General features: G+C 44.0%; 2 protein-coding genes across 8 annotated transcripts; both read left to right on the top strand.

The window, feature by feature from the left end:
• Positions 1–7452: 7452 nt before the first annotated feature.
• On the top strand, positions 7453–18197 carry Nrbp1 (nuclear receptor binding protein 1). 3 transcript variants are annotated; one of them, XM_021724576.3, is made up of 19 exons: positions 7453–7584; positions 10880–11109; positions 11285–11407; positions 11749–11850; positions 12245–12334; positions 12489–12529; positions 12891–12985; positions 13463–13486; positions 14483–14566; positions 14757–14815; positions 14976–15074; positions 16122–16254; positions 16393–16498; positions 16646–16696; positions 16793–16928; positions 17113–17166; positions 17256–17319; positions 17508–17563; positions 17650–18197. In XM_021724576.3, exons 2-19 carry the CDS (start codon positions 10900–10902, stop codon positions 17752–17754), a joined length of 1632 nt encoding a protein of 543 aa, XP_021580251.1. In that variant the 5' UTR covers positions 7453–7584; positions 10880–10899; the 3' UTR covers positions 17755–18197. The 3 variants fall into 3 exon arrangements, with proteins under 3 accessions (XP_021580251.1, XP_005322575.2, XP_040127447.1); XM_040271513.2 differs by lacking the exon at positions 7453–7584 and adding an exon at positions 8083–8220; XM_005322518.5 differs by lacking the exon at positions 13463–13486.
• On the top strand, positions 18137–19926 carry Krtcap3 (keratinocyte associated protein 3). Of its 5 annotated transcripts, none has more exons than XM_078029489.1 (7): positions 18137–18267; positions 18532–18716; positions 18810–18869; positions 19026–19232; positions 19343–19477; positions 19584–19696; positions 19820–19926. In XM_078029489.1, the coding sequence occupies exons 2-6, from the start codon at positions 18558–18560 to the stop codon at positions 19689–19691; spliced, it is 669 nt and encodes a 222-aa protein (XP_077885615.1). In that variant the 5' UTR covers positions 18137–18267; positions 18532–18557; the 3' UTR covers positions 19692–19696; positions 19820–19926. The 5 variants fall into 5 exon arrangements, 4 of the variants coding, with proteins under 4 accessions (XP_077885615.1, XP_021580252.1, XP_077885614.1 ...); XR_013429151.1 differs by lacking the exon at positions 18137–18267 and adding an exon at positions 18309–18414 and having other exon boundaries at positions 19552–19696; XM_021724578.3 differs by lacking the exon at positions 18137–18267 and adding an exon at positions 18311–18414.
• The last annotated feature ends 40 nt before the right edge of the window (positions 19927–19966 follow it).

Below are 19966 nucleotides of genomic sequence, written 5' to 3'. Positions count from 1 at the left end.
GCGTGTGGCCTGGGTTGGATCCTCAGCACCACATACCAACAAAGATGTTGTGTCCACCGAGAACTAAAAAAAATAAAATTAAAAATAAATAAATTTAGAGGACATTATGCTAAGTAAAATAGGTAGGCTCAGAAAGAGCCTATCTAGTTTGATGATCTCCTTTATTTGTGGATTCTAAAAAACTCAAACTCCTAAAAGCAGAGAGTAGAATACTGATTGTCAGGGACTGGGGAGAAAAAATGGGAAATACTGGTCAAAGTGTAACAAAGACTCAGTTGTGCAGAATAAATAAGTTTTGGAGGTCAAATGTACAACATAGTGACTGTAGATAATGAAAGTGTATACTTGAAATTTGCTGAGAGTAGATCTTAAATGTCCATATGTGTGTGTGCATGCGTGTGCGCACACACACGTAACTATGTAAGATGATGGAATATGCTAAATAGCTTGATTGTGATAGTCACTCCGCAATGTATACATATATCAAAGCACCATATTTTACATCCAAATATCAATATTTGGAATTAAGATTGAATGCAAAGTCACACTATCACTGAGCTACATCCCCAGGTCCTCTACCTTTTAAATTTTATTTTAAGACAGGTTCTTTTTTTTTTTTTTTTTTTTTTAAAGAGAGAGTGAGAGAGAGGGGGACAGAGAGAGAAAGAGAGAATTTTAACATTTATTTATTTTTTCTTAGTTCTCGGCGGACACAACATCTTTATTGGTATGTGGTGCTGCTGAGGATCGAACCCGGGCCGCACGCATGCTAGGTGAGCACGCTACCGCTTGAGCCACATCCCCAGCCCCTTAAGACAGGTTCTTGATAAATTGCCCAGGCTGGTCTCAAGGAATCCTCCCACCTCAGCCTCCCAAGTACCTGGGATTACAGGTGTGTGCCACTATGCCCAACCTACATTTTTATTTGTCAATTATATCTCAATAAAGCCGGGAGTATAGCTCAGTGATTAGAATGCTTGCCTTGTATGCATGAGGCCCTGGGTTCAATCTTTAGCACCACCAAAAAAAAAAAAAAAAGATTTGCTCCTTAGAAACATACACCACACACAGACACACACACACACACACACACACACACACACACACGGACACACTCACATACATATACAATCCAGGAATAAAGAAAGACAGTGCCTTGAGACTACCCACTTCCCCTCACCCCAGATTTTTTTCTTTCTCCAGTACTGAGGATCAAACCAGGGCCTTATGAATATTAGGAAAGACCTCTACTACTGAGCTATTTCACATTCATTTAATTAACTGTTCCTTGGGCCAGGTGCAGTTGTGCATGCCTATAATCCCAGCTGCTCAGGAGGCTAAGGCAGGAGGATCTTGAGTTCAAAGCCAGCCTCAGCAGCAGCGAGGCACTAAGCAAATCAGTGAGACTTTATCTCTAAATGGATTTAAAAAGTGGTGTATATACAAAGTGGAATATTATTCAGCCATAAAGAAGAATGAAATCCTGTCACTTGCAGCAAAATTGATGAAGCCGGTAGACGTTATGTTTAAGTGAAGTAAGACAGACACAGAAAGACTAATACCACGTTTTCTCTCTTGTGTGGAAGCTAAAATACGTCAACATGAATGTGGAATGGTGAGTAGTAGAGGCTGGAAGGTTGTGTGTTGGGGGGAGAGAGGTGGATCAAGGGAGGTTGGATTTGATCATTACATGCAGTATGTATGTATAGAAATATCACACTGAATCCCATTAATATATAGAATTAATAAACATTAATCAAAAATAAAAATGTAAGTGACATTCAATATTATCTTGGAACTTAGTCAATAGGCAACTACTGGAGATAAATATAAATATAATTTAGGTGATATATTAGAAACTCATCAATGGATATATTTTCTAAAGGATTGTAAAGAAAGAACAACAGATATAATTTTGGGCCTCTAAGGGGCTGGGGATGTGGCTCAAGCGGTAGCATGCTCGCCTGGCTTGTGTGCAGCCCAGGTTCAATCCTCAGCACCATATACAAACAAAGATGTTGTGTCCGCCAAAAAATAAAAATATTTTAAAAAATGGGGGGCCTCTTGATGGCTAGGAGGAGGAATAGAAGGTAAAGATAGAAGAGAAAATTTAGGATGAGAAGTCAAGGGCTGGGGCTATGCTCAGTTGGTAAAGTGCTTGCCTTGCATGCAAAAGGCCCTGGGTTGGATCCTGCACGGAAAAAAAAAAAAAAAAGGATAAGAAGTCATCAGAGAAATGAAATAAATCATCATTATGAAAAGGAAGGGGGCTGGGGATGTGGCTCAAGCGGTAGTGTGCTCGCCTGGCATGCGTGTGACTCGGGTTCGATCCTCAGCACCACATACAAACAAAGATGTTGTGTCCGCCGAAAACTAAAAAATAAATATTAAAAAAATTAAAAAAAAAATGAAAAGGAAGGAAAGAGAGAGTTTAAGTCAGAACTATTCACTGGTTCCAAAGCTATGAAGATCATGGAGAATAAAGAATGAGAAAGAACTGGGCAAGGTGTTGCACACCTGTAATTCCAGCAACTTGGGAGAATGAGGCAGGAGGATGGCAAGTTCAAGGCCATCTTCTGAAATTTAGTAAGACTCTGTCTTAAAATTAAAAATTCAAAGAACTAACATGGCTCAGCTATAAAGCACCTCTGATTTCAATTCCCAATACAACATACACGCAAAAAAAAAAAAAAAGAATGAGAAATATCTTTTGGAGTAGATCTAATAAAATTAGAGTAAAATTTGAGGATCAATAGGATGAAATTCACATTGTAGGGAACTGGGAAAACAATAGGATTTTCCTAATATATATAAAAAGTTCTTATAATCCAGTGCAGAGGGGAATCAACTCAGTATAAAAATATGTAAAAAACTTAAAGAAAGAAGGAACTGAAGGAGGAAATATAGTTTCACAACAAAAACATGTAAAGATATTTCACTTCACTTATAATTAGCCACAACCCCAGCCCACTTATTGTTATATTTTTTAAATTTTTTTTTAGTTGTAAATGGACAGAATACCTTTATTTTTTTAATGTGATGCTGAGGATTGAATCCAGGACCTCACACATGTGTAGGCAAGTACTCTACCATTGAGCTACATCCCTAGCCCCTCACATTGTTATTGGACACCTTTTGAACAATTTGGCAATATCTATTCAAATTTAAGAAGTTCTTAGTTCATACCCTGTCCTCTCAGGAAGTGAAGATTTAATTTTGACCTTTTAATATCTCCTTTAATCTCCCTCATTAACTTTCAAACAGGATGAAGTATTTTGGATGGGGGATTGGGGGTCCTGATTGGGTTGTTATTGATCTGATAAATGCACACATTCCACACACACACACACACACACACATGTACACATTAACAAGCAGGGTGCTCAGTACAAGTCAGCATGTATTAGCTCTTTAATTTTGTCTTGTTTTTAGGTTATTTTTTAGAGCAGTTTTAAGTTCACAGCAAAATTGAGAGGAAGATACAGAGATTCCCCATCTACCCCTGCCCCTGAACATCCATAGTCTCTACCATTACCAATGGTCCTTATAAGAGGGTACATTTGTTCCGATTGATGAACCTATATTGACACATCATACTTAAAGTCCACAATTTACCTTTGGGTTCTCTTTTTCACATTCTATGGGTTTGGATAATATATAAGCGTATAACATCTGCCCTTCAAATGTGTTCTGCATATCATACCTCCTCCTATCTCCAAATCTTTGGCAACCAATGATCTTTTTAATGTCTTCATAGTTTAGCGTCTTCTAGAATGTCACATGACTGGAATTACACAGTATTTAGCCTTTTCAGATTGACTTCTTTCACTTAGCAATATGTTGTAATTGGGGTTTCTCCATATCTTGATAGCTCATTTTGAAAAAAATCAGTGTATAATATTCCATTGTCTGGATATACCACAGTTTATTTTTCCACTCAACTACTGAAGAACATATTCACTGCTTCTAACTTTGGGCAATTATGAATAAAGTTGCTATAAACATTCATGTACAGGCTTTGATGTGGACATAAGTTTTTATCTCTTTTGGGTAGATAATAAGGGGTACAATTGCTGGATCATGTGATAAGAGTATGTTTAACTTTTGGTTTTGATTTGGTGCTGGAGAATTGAACCCAGGGTATTGCATGTGCTAAGCAACACTCTACTGCTGACCTGTGCCACAAACCCTGAGTATTTGGTTTTGTAAAAAATCACCAAACTGAACATAGTTCAACTCCACATTATGTACAATAACAAAAATGGAAAATTATACTCCATGTATGCATGATATGCCGAAATACATTCTACTTTTCACTAGGTATAAGTGAAAAGAACAAATAAAAAATTTAAATAATAATAATAAAAAAAAATCACCAAACTGTCTTTCAGTGTCTATCACTTTGCATTCTCACCACCATAAATGAGAGTTCTTATTGCTCCACTTCTCCACAATTTTTGGTGGTGTTAGAGTTCTGGATTTTGGTCATTCTAATATATATGTGTTCTTATTTTTTGACTCAGCAATTCCATTTGTAAGAATGTACAAACATAATTTTCACAAGCAGGCAAAGATGTATGTAGCAGAATATTTCACTGCAGCTTTATTTATAATAATAAATGTTGTAAATTACTCCAATATCCACTAGTAGCTATTAAACGTTGGCACATATGGGCAAAGGATTACTTTATTAGTAGAGTAAAAGTCTTGAAATACTTTTTAGCGGTATTTGAATTGCACTGAAAAAAAGATGAAAATATAAATTGAAAATGATGATGTAATATAAGCTTGTTTTCATTTTATATTATATATATTAATATGTTCATAGAAAAAGAAATGAAGAAAATATATAACAAAGTTTTAATCATTTTGAAGAATTAGTATTACAAAAGATTTCACTTTCTATAGTAATTGATTTATATGATTTTTGTGAAGATTAAATGAATTGATACATCATAAAGCAATTAAAACAGTGCCTAGCTCACAGAAGCTACTGTCTAAATATTATATTATACTGAAACATGTATATTTCGTACTGGGGACTGAACCCAGGGGCACTTAACCACTGAACACGTCCCCAGCTCTTTTTTATATTTTATTTAGAGACAGGGTCTCACTGAGTTGTTAAGTGCCTCACTAATCTGCTGAGGCTGGCTTTGAACTTGAGATCCTCCTGCCTCAGTCTCCAGAGTTCCTGGGATTACAAGTGTGCCTGGCTGGTAAATGCATTTTTAAGCCCATTCCTTGCTGTCCTGGCTGTTCCCAAGTCTGCCCTACTTGTTTCAGGAAAAAGTTATGGCAGATTAACTTCAAGAACTACATCACTACACCATTATCATCAGAGATAGCACAGTTGAAATTCATGCAGGGAGGATGCAAAAGAGCAAAATACCCATGGTACATCTTTGCGGAATATCAGTTTTACTGAAGATTTGGAAGACATGAGTTTACTTGATTTCCAGGGTGGAGACTTTCAACCCTGGAGATGAACTCTCAGAGAATTCAGTGGAGACGGTGGCAACAGAAAAGCCAAGAAAACATCAGGAAAGCACAGAATTGTTTTTGAGAGCTATAAACTTGCTTCCCTAATCATAGCTATCATCCTATATGAATTTGAGGGAAATGAAGAATATGTCCCTTGTACTCCAGGTGCCTGAACTGGTCCACTGGGGCCCCTTGCTAGACATCACTCTCTAATGCATGAATGTAGAATTTTTTTCTTTCTTTCTTTCTGTTTTTTTTTTTTTTTTTGGCAGTGGGGCTTTAACCTAGGAGCACTTTACTACTACGTTATGTCCCCAATCCTTTTTTTTTTTTTTTTTCATTTTGAGACAGGGTCTGACTAAATTGCTGAGGTTGACCTGGAATTTGGTATCGTCCTGTGTCAGCCTCCAGAGTCACTGGGATTACAAGTGTGTGCCACCATGCCTGGCTTGAATGCAGAATTTTAACATAATAGATTTAAGACAAACTTGAAATTCTGTATGTTCGAAAATATATTCAAGTTTTCTATTGAGATTTCTTGAGCTGTTAATGCCCTTATTGATACCAATGGCCACATGTCCATTTTGTTTATAACGTCATGTTTCCGATCTTTCTGGGGAAAAAAATGCAAAAGAAGGTCCATAACTTTCATTATATTTACAAATAGACGTTTTGAGTCCTCTCAAAGGTAAAAGAAGGAGGAAAGATTATTATTATAATTTACTTTAGTTGTAGGTGGACACCGATACCTTCATTTTTATGTGTGGTGTTGAGGATGGAACCCAGCGCTTCATGCATGTCAGGAAAGTGCTCCACCACTGAGCCACAGCCACAGCCCAGGAAAGATTAATTTTTAAAATAAATACTTTGAGGTGAAGAAAAGAGAAATTGAGTGTTTGCCAGATTTCCTTTCTCCCGGTGAAGTACCATTAGAGATTCTTTTAAGGACGTGAAATTTAGTGATTATGACATTCCGGAGTTCGGATGATTGATTCATCCTCCTCCCTTCATAATACATTTCTAATGACAGAACCAACTTCCATTCCTCAGGCTCTGCGTTTAGTTTTCACAGATTAATGACTCACGCAGAATCTATCATCTTTTCATTCCATTTTCACGCAGCTAATCTAAATTCTTTCCAAATAGCTTTTCAACGAAGACTTTGATAAATCTGTTTCCTATTCTAGGTTTATTCTCCACCCTCCGTATCAGGGATTGAAATTAGTAGCACTCTACCACTGAGCCACATCCCTAGCCCTTTTTGAGACAGGGTCTCCTAAATTGCCAAGGCTGGCCTCGAATTTGCGGTCTTCTTGCCTCCCCTCCCGAATAGGGCGTGGGGTACCACCCCAGGCTACATTTATCAATTTAATTTCTTAAATACCATAAGGCCTCTGATTCTTCTTCTTCTCCTTTTGCATTTGTCAACTATCAATAAATAATTTCAAAGATAACTTCAATGAGTTCATTCTTGTGAGGACCAAATGAGATAACATCTGTGAGAACCTCTTGCAAAGTTTTGGCAAATAGTGTTATGCAGAGAGTTAACTATCAATTTTCAACGTTGTGATTTTTTTTTTTAAAGCTTCCTGAAGAACTGGTGTCCAGTTGCACTGTCCCCAAATAGTGAAAGTGGGTGGGCTCTTCCCTCCAATGAAAGCTATATCTTTTGATCCTTTTGTCTTTTCGTGAGATTAGAACTATCATGGCGCCTTCAAGAGGAAGAAGGCCTTCCCCTACTCCAGCAAAATCACTGGGGGGGCACCTGGACTGGGCGGAGGGGTGGACAGCGAAACAAGCTTCGGTTGGGACCGAAAACACCGAAACCTCGGCCAGGCTTCTGCGGGAGCGGCGCAAGGGGAGGAGACCCGGCTGAAGATCAACCTGCGAGCGACCGTCTGGGGCACCGCCCCCCACCGCCCTGTCCAATGGAAACCTGGCGGCGGTGCGGCACCGCCCATCTGTTGGTCCGGACGCCGCGAGGGCGGGGCCCGCAGTTCGGTTGCGCTGCGGAGCGCAGCTGTGAGGGAGTTGCTGTGATCCTGGGCCGCGGAACCCGAGCTGGAGCTGAAGCGCAGACTGCGGGCGCGGAGTCGGGAGGTGAGCGCCCGGGGAATGAGGCCCGGGAGGGAGGGGCTCGCGAGAGGACAGAGGGGTCGACCCCGAGCCTCAGGACGGCCGTGCTGCAGGCGGCCTTGCTCACTCGGCAGCCAGGCCCGGCTGGGCCCGGCCCTCCTGAGCGACCTCGGCTCCACTGTCGCTGCCCGCCCGCTCGTCTGCCCGCCCGGCTTCCTTGGTGTGGCGCCGGCGGCGGAGGCGGCGGCCCAGAATTCTGCGGGCGCGGGTCGGGAGACCCCAGCGTTCGCTTGGAACTCCGGCTGTGAGAGGCGGGGCCGGCGGCGGGGGCGGGGGCGGGGGCGGCAGTCGCGGCCCCGCGGCCTGCGGAAGGAAGCGCGGAGTCCCTGCCTGGCCTGCTCGCGGGGCGGCGCGCCGATGGCGCGGGGGCGTGGCCTGCGGCCTGACGGCGATGCGGGGCCGGCCTTTGATGAGGTGGCCGCTGCGCGCGCCCCGGCCCTCCTGGCAGGACTCCCTCCCCGGCCGCCGCGCGCTTCCTGACCCTGGCGGGGCGACCTGTTGGAGTGTGAAATTCTGCGGGCCATCTTCCACCCTCGAGCTTGCTTTATTTCCGACCGGACGGTTCTGCGGGCCTCAGAGGTTTTCTGCAGTCTGCTCAGGGTGAGGACTGCTACGGGGTCTGTGACTGAGGGCGTTGGAGAAGTTGACGTACCGAGAGCTTGCAGTCTAGTAATGATAGGCCCCGGGAACAACTTTGCAGGACTGCCGACGCTGAGCGAAGTGAACGAACCGTGTGCCTCAGGGTGGCTGAAGGCGACCAGGAGAGCCTTGCGATCCAATCCGCCTGTGATCTTACTGAGCCTCTAGATACCCCTGAGCAGAACCCCCAGTGTTGCAAAGGTTTCTTTATCAATAGGAAAGGCACTGAAGGATCTTGGGCTCTGCCCTCGTGTTCCTTATAGGGGCAAGACTGGGAGGAAGGAGACAAGCACATTCCTGGGGCATCTATTTCTTTGATGACGGTTTGGTTTCTCCTCTGGTGAAACCCAAGTGGATTAGTTGTCTATGCCCTGGGTCCAGAAGTTTCTTCAGATCCCATTGGCTACAGCCTTTCTGTATTAAAATTCCATTAGTATCTCCTATTGTAATCTAGTAATTTTACTAAAAGATAGACACATTCAGCTGCTTTAGGAAGTAACTGATACAGATGTCCTTACTGTTTTCTTATTTTCGGGGGAAGAAGAAAAACGATCTCTAGCCCAACTTTTCTAGTTGATTACTAAAACAACAGATACTATAGTAGCTTTCTAGGCTGACTGAGTTGAATCTCTCTAGGATAGGCAAGAACCTAGAAATTAATATAAGAATATCTTGTCAGATTGTTTTTTTCTGTAGTGCTTTTTTGCTCCTTGGTATTCGCTAGAATTTCATCTTTTTTTTTTAATATTTTTTAGTTGTTGATGGACTTTTATTTATTATATGTGGTGCTGAGAATTGAACCCGGTGCCTCACACATGCTAGGCAAGCGCTTTTCCACTGAGCTACAACTTCAGCCCCTAGAATTTCATCTTATAAAGTCTCCTGACTTGTGTTAAACTTCCTTGTACCTTGGGGGAGAGATGGACAGAAGGGAGAATCATTTTATCTTTATTTTGTATTTATGTGGTGCTGAGGATCGAACTCAGTGTCTCATGCATGCTAGGTGAGCACTCTACCACCTAGCCACAATCCCAGCCCTAAAAGATTGATGTTGATTGGAGGCTTCTGGCATTCTGAAATGACTTTGAGGTGCAGATGTACTTTCCAGGATATTACTTTCATACAGGACAGCAATCCCTTAAGCCCACAGATTCAACAGCCTTTGTTCTTAGAGGTGAAGAATAATATTCAGTGATTGTCCTGTGACTTTTTGCATGGGTATATGACATTATCTTTTTCCTTCAAGTACTATACCCCTGAAGAAATGTTATATTGTATAACACTTTTTCCTATAAAAGTTAGGTCTTGAGCTTTTTAAATTTTTATTACTTTTAGTTGTAGATGGACACAATACATTTTATTTTATTGATGGTGCTGAGGATTGAACCCAGTGCCTCACAGCCACAACCCCAGCCCTGTCTTGAGTTTTTTGTTCCCAAAAGAAATACCTATGTTAGATCCAGTGCCCAGAGAATGGACACTTCAGAACCTTTGAGCCATGTGAATGAAATGAAAACTAGAAGTTTAAAGTCTTAGATCTGCCTTGAATTTGTGGCTTCATAACTGTGGACATCTCATTTATTTTGTTCACTGTTGTATCTAAAGCACCTGCCCAGTGTGTGATCCACACTAAGTGCTTACTAAACATTTGTTGAATAATTTTTAAAAATGTTGCTAATCAGTACCCATTTGCCATACTCTCACATCATAGGGAAGGTCAGGTCATCAGGGATTCAGTCACCACTGCCCTGGTGAGGTCATCAGGGATTAAGTCACCTGGCCTAAAGGTAGTCTCACCATGAGCCAGCAGGCTTGATCTGTGTATAGGAGGGTTTGGATAGTGGATGCCAAGGTTAATTCAGCTGGCTAAATCAGCTAAGGGTTTCAGCTGGATATGTTGGCTGGGGGTGGTACAGGTTTAGCCTTAAGGATGGTTCAGTAGAACATTTTGGAGTCTGGAATCATCTGTTCTGAATATCACCTATGTATCCTGGTTCTTGAGCACAGGGCAAATAGGGATATATGGGGATTCAATGGGAAGCTTGGATGAACATTTGCTGAGAAGGAATGGAACATATGATTCTGCTGTTCTTTTGGACCTTACTAAGTGGGGTTATGCTGCCATAAGTCTTGTGTTTGTCACTCTTGAGTGAGTCATCTTCAACTAAGATAGCTCCCTTTTTGTAGACTGGAGTTAGAATAGTTAATTTTTCAATGTTTAGATAGGAGTAATTCTGATTTTGGATTTAAAGGAGACAAGGGGAATTACTTGTTTTATATTTCTTTGATCCTTCAGATGAGATTATTAAGGTTATTAAATGTAGATCCATCTTTTTGTTTCTTTGGTACCAAGGATTGAACCCAGGAGCACTTAACCAACAAGACACATCCCCAGCCCTTTTTTTTTTTTTTTATTAGAGACAGGGCCTTGCTGAGTTGCTGAGGGTCTCACTGAGTTGCTTAGGGCCTTGCTAGGTTGCTGAGGCTGAGTTTGAATTCGTGGTCTTCCTGCTTCAGCTCCCAAGTCACTGGAATTACAGGCTTACACCACCATGCCCACCTTGTAGATCTGTCTTGACCTTCTCTGCCTTCTCCCTTTGTCCTCAACCAACCAATGCAGGCCTGAGTGTTTGTTCCAGCATGTCGGAGGGGGAATCCCAGACAGTACTCAGCAGTGGCTCGGACCCAAAAGTAGAATCCTCATCTTCAGCTCCTGGCCTGACATCAGTTTCGCCTCCTGTGACTTCCACAACTTCAGCTGCATCCCCAGAGGAAGAAGAAGAAAGTGAAGATGAATCTGAGATCTTGGAAGAGTCACCCTGCGGGCGCTGGCAAAAGAGGAGAGAAGAGGTACGATGATAATGTTACTCTTGGGATTGTAAATTCTAAGAGAATAAGGACTGGTGGAGCAGTCTCAAAGGGGAGATCAAACTTTAACAGTTTGGGGATTAAGGGAGGATCATATGGAGTATTAAAATAGAGAAGTCATGGAGTAACTTGAATTTCTATTTGAATTGCTTCTCAGGTAAATCAGCGGAATGTGCCAGGTATCGACAGTGCATACCTGGCCATGGATACAGAGGAGGGTGTGGAGGTTGTGTGGAATGAGGTACAGTTCTCTGAGCGCAAGAACTACAAGCTGCAGGAGGTAGGTGATGGTGAATGTTGGGGTTAGACCATTTCTGGAGAGGAATGGGAACTGGCTTTTTAGAATTATTACAGTGAGGGCTGGGGATGTGGCTCAAGCGGTAGCGCGCTCACCTGGCATGCGTGCGACCCGGGTTCGATCCTCAGCACCACATACCAACAAAGATGTTGTGTCTGCCGAGAACTAAAAAATAAATATTAAAAATTTCTCTCTCTCTCTCCTCTCTCACTCTCTCTTTAAAAAAAAAAATTCTTGTCTTTCTACATCTTTAAAAAAAAAAAAAAAAAGAATTATTACAGTGATTTGTGAGCTCCATTATCTCATCGTCTCCCTTGTTCCAGGAAAAGGTCCGTGCTGTATTTGATAATCTGATTCAGTTGGAACATCTCAACATTGTTAAATTTCACAAGTATTGGGCTGACATTAAAGAGAACAAGGCCAGGGTAAGAATTTTTTCCTGGTATTTCCTGAGTTTAACTGCAAGATTCTAGCTACATTTATTGTTCTTTTTATGCTCAGTGATCGAAACTGAGTAGTTTTGAAACAACTGGAATCAGCTGCTGTGGTGGTGAGAATAGGGCTTCAGCTGCCACCCATGCCTGTTATCTGGATATAGATGGAGCAAAAAGAGTGAATTTTTGCTTCCTTTATCCCGTAGGTTTTATTGCTGAGTAGTTTTCATGGTGCTAATCAATCTAACTAAAGAAACAATGCTAAGAACAAAAGGAGAGAAAGTTGGGAAAAAAATTACAAATTTAATATATATCCGTGTAAATATTTTCAGGTAAGAGATCATTTCTACTGTAAAGCCTTATAATGAGTGCTTTTCTTTCCCAGGTCATTTTTATCACTGAATACATGTCATCTGGGAGTCTTAAGCAATTTCTGAAGAAGACCAAAAAGAACCACAAGACCATGAATGAAAAAGTATGAAGGGAGGGCCAAGTTTTAGGCTGGTTGGGATTTTAAAAGATTGTATTAATTATAAATCTAATTATGGAGGTTATGGAAAGATGGAAAGACTGGTGGGAGGGTTAAGAGAGGGGGTTATTGCTGACCTTTCAACCAAATTCTCTTCCAGGCTTGGAAACGCTGGTGCACACAGATCCTTTCTGCTCTAAGGTAAGTAATATTTGCTTAGTTTCTTTCCCATATTTCCTAATGTAGTTCCTCCAGATTGTAGGGTACTACTCTGATGTTCTATTCTGCCTTTCCCCACTTTGACTGATGTACTGTCAAGATTAGGCCCCCTACAAGTTTTGTGAAGGGTTTCTCTTATTGTCCTAACTGCAACACTGTCTCTTGCCTCTTTCTCTTAATGCTTATACATCTATTTAAATCATCAGGCATAATCCAGATTCAGAGTTTGGGGATTATCTTTATGGTGGTCAGCAGGAAACCTGGCCCTTGCTTCTCTTAACCCTTGGGTTCCCCTTGCCCTTAATTTCCCAGTGGCCCCTCTAACAGCCCAGTGCCCCCACAGCTACCTGCATTCCTGTGACCCCCCCATCATCCATGGGAACCTGACCTGTGACACCATCTTCATCCAGCACAACGGACTCATCAAGATTGGCTCTGGTGAGGGGAGGGAGAGGTTCTGGGCAGGGGAGCCTTGGGAATTTGGGAACTAGGGGGTAAGATGAAAAGAATGGGAGAGAACAGCAAAATTCTGAGGTGTGGGCTGGTGATAATAGATAGGATCTTGCTAGAGATACTACATAGAGAACAGCTAATTAGTGGAGATGGGATAGAGTATATAATTTTGTACTTTTTTTGGAGGAAGATTGGGGTTAATACAGAAATATTGATAGGAGGTTGGGAAAAGGCAAGAAGTGGATGTGAGATCTGATTTGAGCCCCTGGGCCCAGACCCAACCAGAGGAGGTTCCGGGCTGTGCCTGCTGTGAGTGCTTTCATTTGCTGTGTATTTGTGTGCAGTGTACATTTCCGTGTGTTGTGTTTATGTCTCCATTTGTCTGGGGCTTGGCTGCTCCATCGCTCACAACTTTTCTCTGTTTTCCTCCCTCCCGCTTACGGGCTGCTCTGTTCCCAACAGTCTTTCATAGGATTTTTGCTAATGGTGAGAGCTCCCTCTGCCCCACTTGGGGCTCTGTTTGTGCTCCCTTTGCTCCCTGTGCGGCTGCCCAGTGCATGCAGTCGTGGGAGCAAGGCCTGGTTCCCTATCTCCCCTGCCTAATTTTGCTTGCTTAGCTTCTGCCCTGCCAGCCTTCTACCTGCTTGCCCCTCCATAACCTGCTTGTTTCCTGTGGATTCTGCCTGGCTGGACACTTACTCCTAGATTCATATTCCCCCTCATCATCAGGCTGGTTCCCCAAATCATGCTGTGCTCCCAGATTCTCTGTGACTTGTAATCATTGTTATGATTGGAGTGAGTCCAAATAAGGCCTGGCCCTGGTTCCTCGTGCAGCCCTGTAGCAGGCAGCGTTGAGAAAGAGAGTAGAACAGGAGTCTAAAAAGTTTTGGTGGACTCAAAGTAAAACTGATTCAAGGATATTGATTTAATTCTGAGTTATTCTTGAGTTTCTGGCAAAGGTGGGTAAGAAGGAGGCTAGCCTCCTCAGTTATATTTATTGCTTCTTCACCATTTTTATCCAAGTCCCTAAGGTCTCCAATCCTCTCAGATTAGGAAGGGCTGCCTTTTGTTTTATGTTAAATTGAAAGGTGGATGAAAGAAATAAAACTGAATATTTTCATGGTAATCGGAGATTAGATAAATTTGGGACTATGGGAAGATGAACAGGTCACAAGTGAAAAATTTCCCTTAGATATGTTGCTTCTTGACTAGCCCAAAACTAGTGTCTGTTAATGTTATCTGAATCCTTTGTTGTTCCTGAGTTTGGGTCCTCAGATATGAAGCAGTGGGCCTGAAAAAGGGGGAGGTAGGTAGAGTCCATGTATGGTCTGTAGTTCAGGATGAGAAAGGGGATAGGTTTGTGTCTGCTAAGGGTTAGAAAGGAGACTTCAAAAAAATTTGGCTTTTGGGGGCCTCTCTCTCTGGAGTGAGACTATGCTTTGTTGATGGTGGTCAGATTATGGGTATCTTCCATACTCCCAGTGGCTCCTGACACTATCAACAATCATGTGAAGACTTGTCGGGAAGAGCAGAAGAATCTACACTTCTTTGCACCGGAGTATGGAGGTGAGGCATCCTGGCTTCTCTGTCCTGTCCTCATGCCCTGGTGTTTTGCACCTTATAACCTGAAGTACAGTGGTAATACAACCAAAACTTATATAGTCTACTTTACTAGCATACAATTATGTTTTAAAGGCCTATCTGCCACCGCTTGTCCTCAGTCCTCTGTTTCACTAAGTCCTTTCTGTTTTCCTAGAAGTCACTAATGTTACAACAGCAGTGGACATCTATTCCTTTGGCATGTGTGCATTGGAGGTGAGGAACTAAAGAGGGAGGGGGGCAAAAAGAAAGGGTGAAATTAGAAGACAGAAGAGGGAAATAGAGGACAAGGAAGATGCTGATCTTGAGGGAGTGACTGTGGGAGCACTGGGGTTCTTAGGTCTCTCCTTTTCCTTTGGATTCCTCCTCACTGCAGATGGCAGTGCTGGAGATTCAGGGCAATGGAGAGTCCTCATATGTGCCACAAGAAGCCATCAGCAGTGCCATCCAGCTTCTAGAAGACTCATTACAGAGGGTAAGGCTCTTCAGGATTGCTGCCTTCTTAACTGACTTTCAGGTGTCTTCATATTTTTCTTCACTTAGACTCTTTGAGCAGGAAAACATAAAGCAGAAAAAGACAAAAATGTAAATTTCCCTAAGAGGTGTCTACCTTGTTTTTGTATACATACAACGGGTTAGAGCTTAAGATGGTAATATTGGGGTTAAAAATTTTATGTTAATTGAAGTGTGTCTAAATGGAGGTAAACTAATTTGATGGTTACTGTACACAGTTGCTAAATTCTCTTGATATTTGAAAGCAAAATAATCACTTTAAATTAATCAAGTCAGTCATTTGGGGATTTCATATTTATATAGTTTTAGTTAGAAGGTTCCTAGAAATAATGACCTATTGAAAGGACCTAAGGACTATGAATCGGTAGATAGACTGACTATAATAAGTAGAAGCTGGACAAGAAAGTCCAAACAAGACTAGTTTGTAACTCATTAGAGATAAGTATAACGGGGAACAGGAAAGAAAAGAAGAAAAACTAGAAGTCTTGAGTGCAGTGTGAAATAAGTTTCTAGTTCACATTGTGGTAGAATATTCAAGTGAAAAATGAGATATCAGACCTTATTGGCCTTTAAGACTGAAAGTAAGAAAGGTTATATGTCATGGGACCTCCAGGAGGTAAAAAAGGATTAGCATGGTTAAAGAAAGCATGGGAAATCCAGTGGATTTCAGTGATTGTAGTAGACAAAAAATTGTGATACTAGGCCTGGGAAATAAAGTGAATTTTACCACAATGGGTAAAATTTGGGAAGGGAAAAGTTGAAAAATATTTAAAAGATTGTGGTTCGAGAATAAAAAATAATTAAGACCACAAAGACAGTGAATGATATCTTTTGATATACTATCTTATATTTTCAAACCCCTTTCAAGTACATTTGTCAGTGTTCTCTCCACAAGTGCTGAACACCTAGTGTGTGCAAAGCCTTGTTCTAAGTGTAATGAGGGCTTTAAAGATGAACTCGGTAGGCTGCTTGCCAGATGCCTGCTCCAATTCTTATCTCTTTTTTTTAGGAGTTCATTCAGAAGTGCCTGCAGTCTGAGCCTGCATGCAGACCAACAGCCAGAGAACTTCTCTTCCACCCAGCACTATTTGAAGTGCCCTCACTCAAACTCCTTGCTGCCCATTGCATTGTGGGTCACCAACGTGAGTCCCCTTTACCCTACTAGGAATTTTCTTCCAGCTCTCACTGGCATGCTCTCTTTCTTCTATTTCCAAAGAGATTCTTTGGCCCTGTGCTTCCATTCCACTATTCATAACATTCTACTCCATCATGCCCTCCAGACATGATCCCAGAGAACGCTCTGGAGGAGATCACCAAAAACATGGATACCAGTGCTGTACTGGCTGAAATCCCTGCAGGTCCAGGAAGAGAAGCAGTTCAAACTTTGTGAGTAACCAACTGAGAGGGTCTAAAAGGGACAAATGGGTGGTCACTACCACTCTGAGGATCTGTAAAATGCTCGTTCTCAGGGAAAGGTTGAGTCTGCTGTTTTGCTTGTTCCCTTACTTCCATTATCTTTCTTTTCTTCTTTAGGTATTCCCAGTCACCAGCTCTGGAATTAGATAAATTCCTTGAAGATGTCAGGTAAGGGAAGAGTGAGGCAGGCTTCCTTAAGGAAGCAGGGGCAGGTGTCCTAAGGCACTCCAGAGCCCCATGTAACCTGTCTTTACCTCCTTCCAGGAATGGGATCTACCCTCTGACAGCCTTTGGGCTGCCTAGGCCCCAGCAGCCACAGCAGGAGGAGGTGACATCACCTGTAGTTCCCCCCTCTGTTAAGACTCCAACACCTGAGCCAGCTGAGGTGGAAACCCGCAAGGTGGGGGCTATGTAGGTGTGAATGTGTCCATGGTCACTGGGGAAGAGGCAGCTCAAATAAGCCTTACCCATTAGAGAAAAAGTGTGTGTTTCTGTCCTCTGGTCATCATGTCGTGTGGCCTATGAAGGCTTCCAGGTGTGACTGCTTTCTATTCCAGTAATTGTCCTGTCTTCTTGTGTCCTAGGTGGTGCTGATGCAGTGCAACATTGAATCAGTGGAAGAGGGAGTCAAACACCATGTAAGGCTCAAGGCCAGGACTGCACAGGACTGGGTGGGCAGAGGGTGGAGGAAGAGGAGCCTTATTTATTTATTGGTCTTGTTCTCTAGTTAACACTTCTGCTGAAGCTGGAGGACAAACTGAACCGGCATCTGAGCTGTGATCTGATGCCAAGTGAGTCTCCTTTTGCTTGAAGGATGGAGGGAGGGCCTGTGAGCTTTATCTTTAAGGGACATATTCAGGGGTGGGAAGATGACAAGTCAGTAAAATATTGCTCCCACAGAATAACTGTCTTAGCCCCTAAAATTTGAAGAGCTCTGTGTCCCTTCCTACTATACTCAGTCCTCCTGTTTCTTTGTCAGATGAGAACATCCCAGAGTTGGCAGCTGAGCTGGTGCAGCTGGGCTTCATTAGTGAGGTGAGGTTCCTGCCTGCCTTCCTCTACCCTGGCTGTCTCCCTGCCTTCTCTCATCTCAGCCCACCTCACTGAGCTCCTCTTCCCAGGCTGACCAGAGCCGACTGACTTCTCTGCTGGAGGAGACCCTGAACAAGTTCAATTTTGCCAGGAACAACACCATCAACTCAGCCGCTGTCACCGTCTCCTCTTAGAGCTCACTCGGGCCAGGCCCTTATCTGAGCTGTGGCTGTCCCTGGACATGCTGCAGCCCTCCTGCCCCTCCCCCCAGTCAGTATTACCCTGTGAAGCCCCTTCAGTCCTTTATCATTCAGGAGGGCTTTGAGGACTCCCTGGTTCTGAGCATCGTGCTCTCCTCCCCCTTTCTTCCTCCCCTCTGCACTTTGTTTACTTTTTTTGCACAGACGTGGGCCTGGGCCTTCTCAGCAGCCGCCTTCTAGCTGGGGGCTAGTAGCTGACCTGGCGGCTCCGCCCAGCCTGTGTGGGACAGGAGGCCCATGGGCACTGGGGGAGCCGAGTTCTACAATCCCGCTGGGGCGGATGGGCGGGAGAGAAAGGTGGTGCTGCAGTGGTGGCCCTGGGGGGCCATTCGATTCGCCTCAGTTGCTGCTGTAATAAAGTCTACTTTTTGCTAAAACTGTCGTGTGTTTGCGTCTCCCAGGGACAGTGCAGCAGATTGTGCAGCCGCCCATTGGGGCGGGGCCCAGGTAAAGCTGCCTTGGGGCTGTGGAGGCTGGGCCTCAGGTGGGGGGCGGGGCTGAACTCACGGTTGGCGGGGCGGGGCCAGACCCAGGTAGAGCCGCCGGGCGGCTACGCGACCCACAGGATGAAGTGCTACCGCCTCTGCGTGTTTGGTAACTTCCGCCCCTCCCCTCCGACCCCGAGACCCTTCAGCCTGTCATACAGGCGATAGCTGGCCCTACGTGCCACCTGTCCCTCCGGGTTCAGGTCTGCCCTCCCCCGCTTTACAGATGCAGCCCGCGGGCCCCGGCGGCTGATGCGCGTGGGCCTAGCGCTGATCCTGGTGGGCCACGTGAACCTGCTGCTGGGGGCCGTGCTGCACGGCACTGTCCTGAGGCACGTGGCCAACCCCCGTGGCGCTGTCACACCGGAGTATACCACCGCCAATGTCATCTCTGTGGGTTCAGGGCTGCTGGTGAGAGCCTTGCGGGGGTCGGGACGGGGTGGGGGGCGGGGAGGGAGCGACGTGCAGAGCGCCAATGGGCCAAAGGCTTGGTATTTTCCGCAGAGTGTTTCCGTGGGACTTGTGGCTCTCTTGGCATCCAAGAACCTTGTTCGTTCACCACTGGTGAGAGGGGACTTCTGGAGCTTGAGAGGGGTAGGGTGGAGGAACTGTCTCAGCTTTTTCAATGTGAAGAAGGAGCCTTAAATAGAAAACTGTCTAGTTATTGGCAGACTTTGCTAGGCCTAGGCTGCTCACCATATTAATCTTCTGCTCTGCCAGCACTGGGCCCTGCTGGCCCTGGCTCTAGTGAACTTGCTCTTGTCTGCTGCCTGCTCCATGGGCCTTCTCCTTGCTGTGTCACTCACTGTGGCCAATGGTGGTCGTAGACTTATTGCTGACTGCCATCCAGGACTGCTGGATCCTTCCATCCCACTGGACCAGGGGTCTGGTCACACAGACTGCCCCTTTGACCCCACAAGAATCTATGTGAGTGCTTTCTTGCCATTCACAAAGCCTTGGTCTTGCCCTTTTAACTTCCTCATTTGCGGCTTATGTCACATTCCCTTTTAGCCCTCATCCTTGCTTTTTGCTTTTAGGATACAGCCTTGGCTCTCTGGATCCCTTCTCTGCTCATGTCTGCAGCTGAGGCTGCTCTATCTGGTTACTGCTGTGTGGCAGCACTCACCCTGCGTGGAATTGGGCCCTGCAGGAAGGAAGGGTTTCAGGGGCAGGTAAGGAAGAGAAACCGGAAGGGTTCATTCAATACAGCCAGTCTGTGTTACAAAGGAGTTGATGTATCATTCAGGGCCATGGTACAAACTCCACCCTCTCCTGCAGCTAGAGGAACTGACAGAGCTTGAACCTCCTAAATGTAAACAGCAGGAAAATGTGCAGCTACTAGATCAACATCAAGAACTCCAGGAGTCACAGAAAACCTGGGTTTAGGACAGGTAAAGGGCCCTGAGAGTGGGGGTCTGGGTTAGAAAGGGGACACGGAAGTGTTCTTGGGACCAGGGCTAGTTCTTTACTGTGCTGCTCCTCTCTCTGACCTGGATTGGTTCTTCCTTTATCAGGCAGGTGATGTTCCAAGGCTCAGTCCACAAGTGTTTTCCACTAAACAAGGGGCCCTGACACCAGGATAATATCGATAATTGTAATAAAAGAACGTCTCTTTTTTCTACTTGATTATAATTCTTTTTTTGGGGAAAGGGTACTGTGCT

Source organism: Ictidomys tridecemlineatus, chromosome 12 (genome assembly GCF_052094955.1).
Source record: "Ictidomys tridecemlineatus isolate mIctTri1 chromosome 12, mIctTri1.hap1, whole genome shotgun sequence".
Taxonomy (NCBI): Eukaryota; Metazoa; Chordata; class Mammalia; order Rodentia; family Sciuridae; genus Ictidomys; species Ictidomys tridecemlineatus.
Note: the sequence above shows the minus strand (reverse complement) of the source record. Positions and strands in the feature narration are given on the sequence as shown.

Bases quoted from the DNA above. Each gene is read 5' to 3' on its own strand.
- Nrbp1 (XM_021724576.3), top strand. From the start codon at position 10,900: ATGTCGGAGGGGGAATCCCAGACAGTACTCAGCAGTGGCTCGGACCCA. The intron at 12,530-12,890 runs GTAAGTAATATT...GTGCCCCCACAG, and splicing joins CAGATCCTTTCTGCTCTAAG to CTACCTGCATTCCTGTGACC. The intron at 15,075-16,121 runs GTAAGGCTCTTC...TCTTTTTTTTAG, and splicing joins TAGAAGACTCATTACAGAGG to GAGTTCATTCAGAAGTGCCT.
- Krtcap3 (XM_078029488.1), top strand. From the start codon at position 18,387: ATGAAGTGCTACCGCCTCTGCGTGTTTG. The intron at 18,717-18,809 runs GTGAGAGCCTTG...TATTTTCCGCAG, and splicing joins CTGTGGGTTCAGGGCTGCTG to AGTGTTTCCGTGGGACTTGT. The intron at 19,478-19,583 runs GTAAGGAAGAGA...CCTCTCCTGCAG, and splicing joins AGGAAGGGTTTCAGGGGCAG to CTAGAGGAACTGACAGAGCT.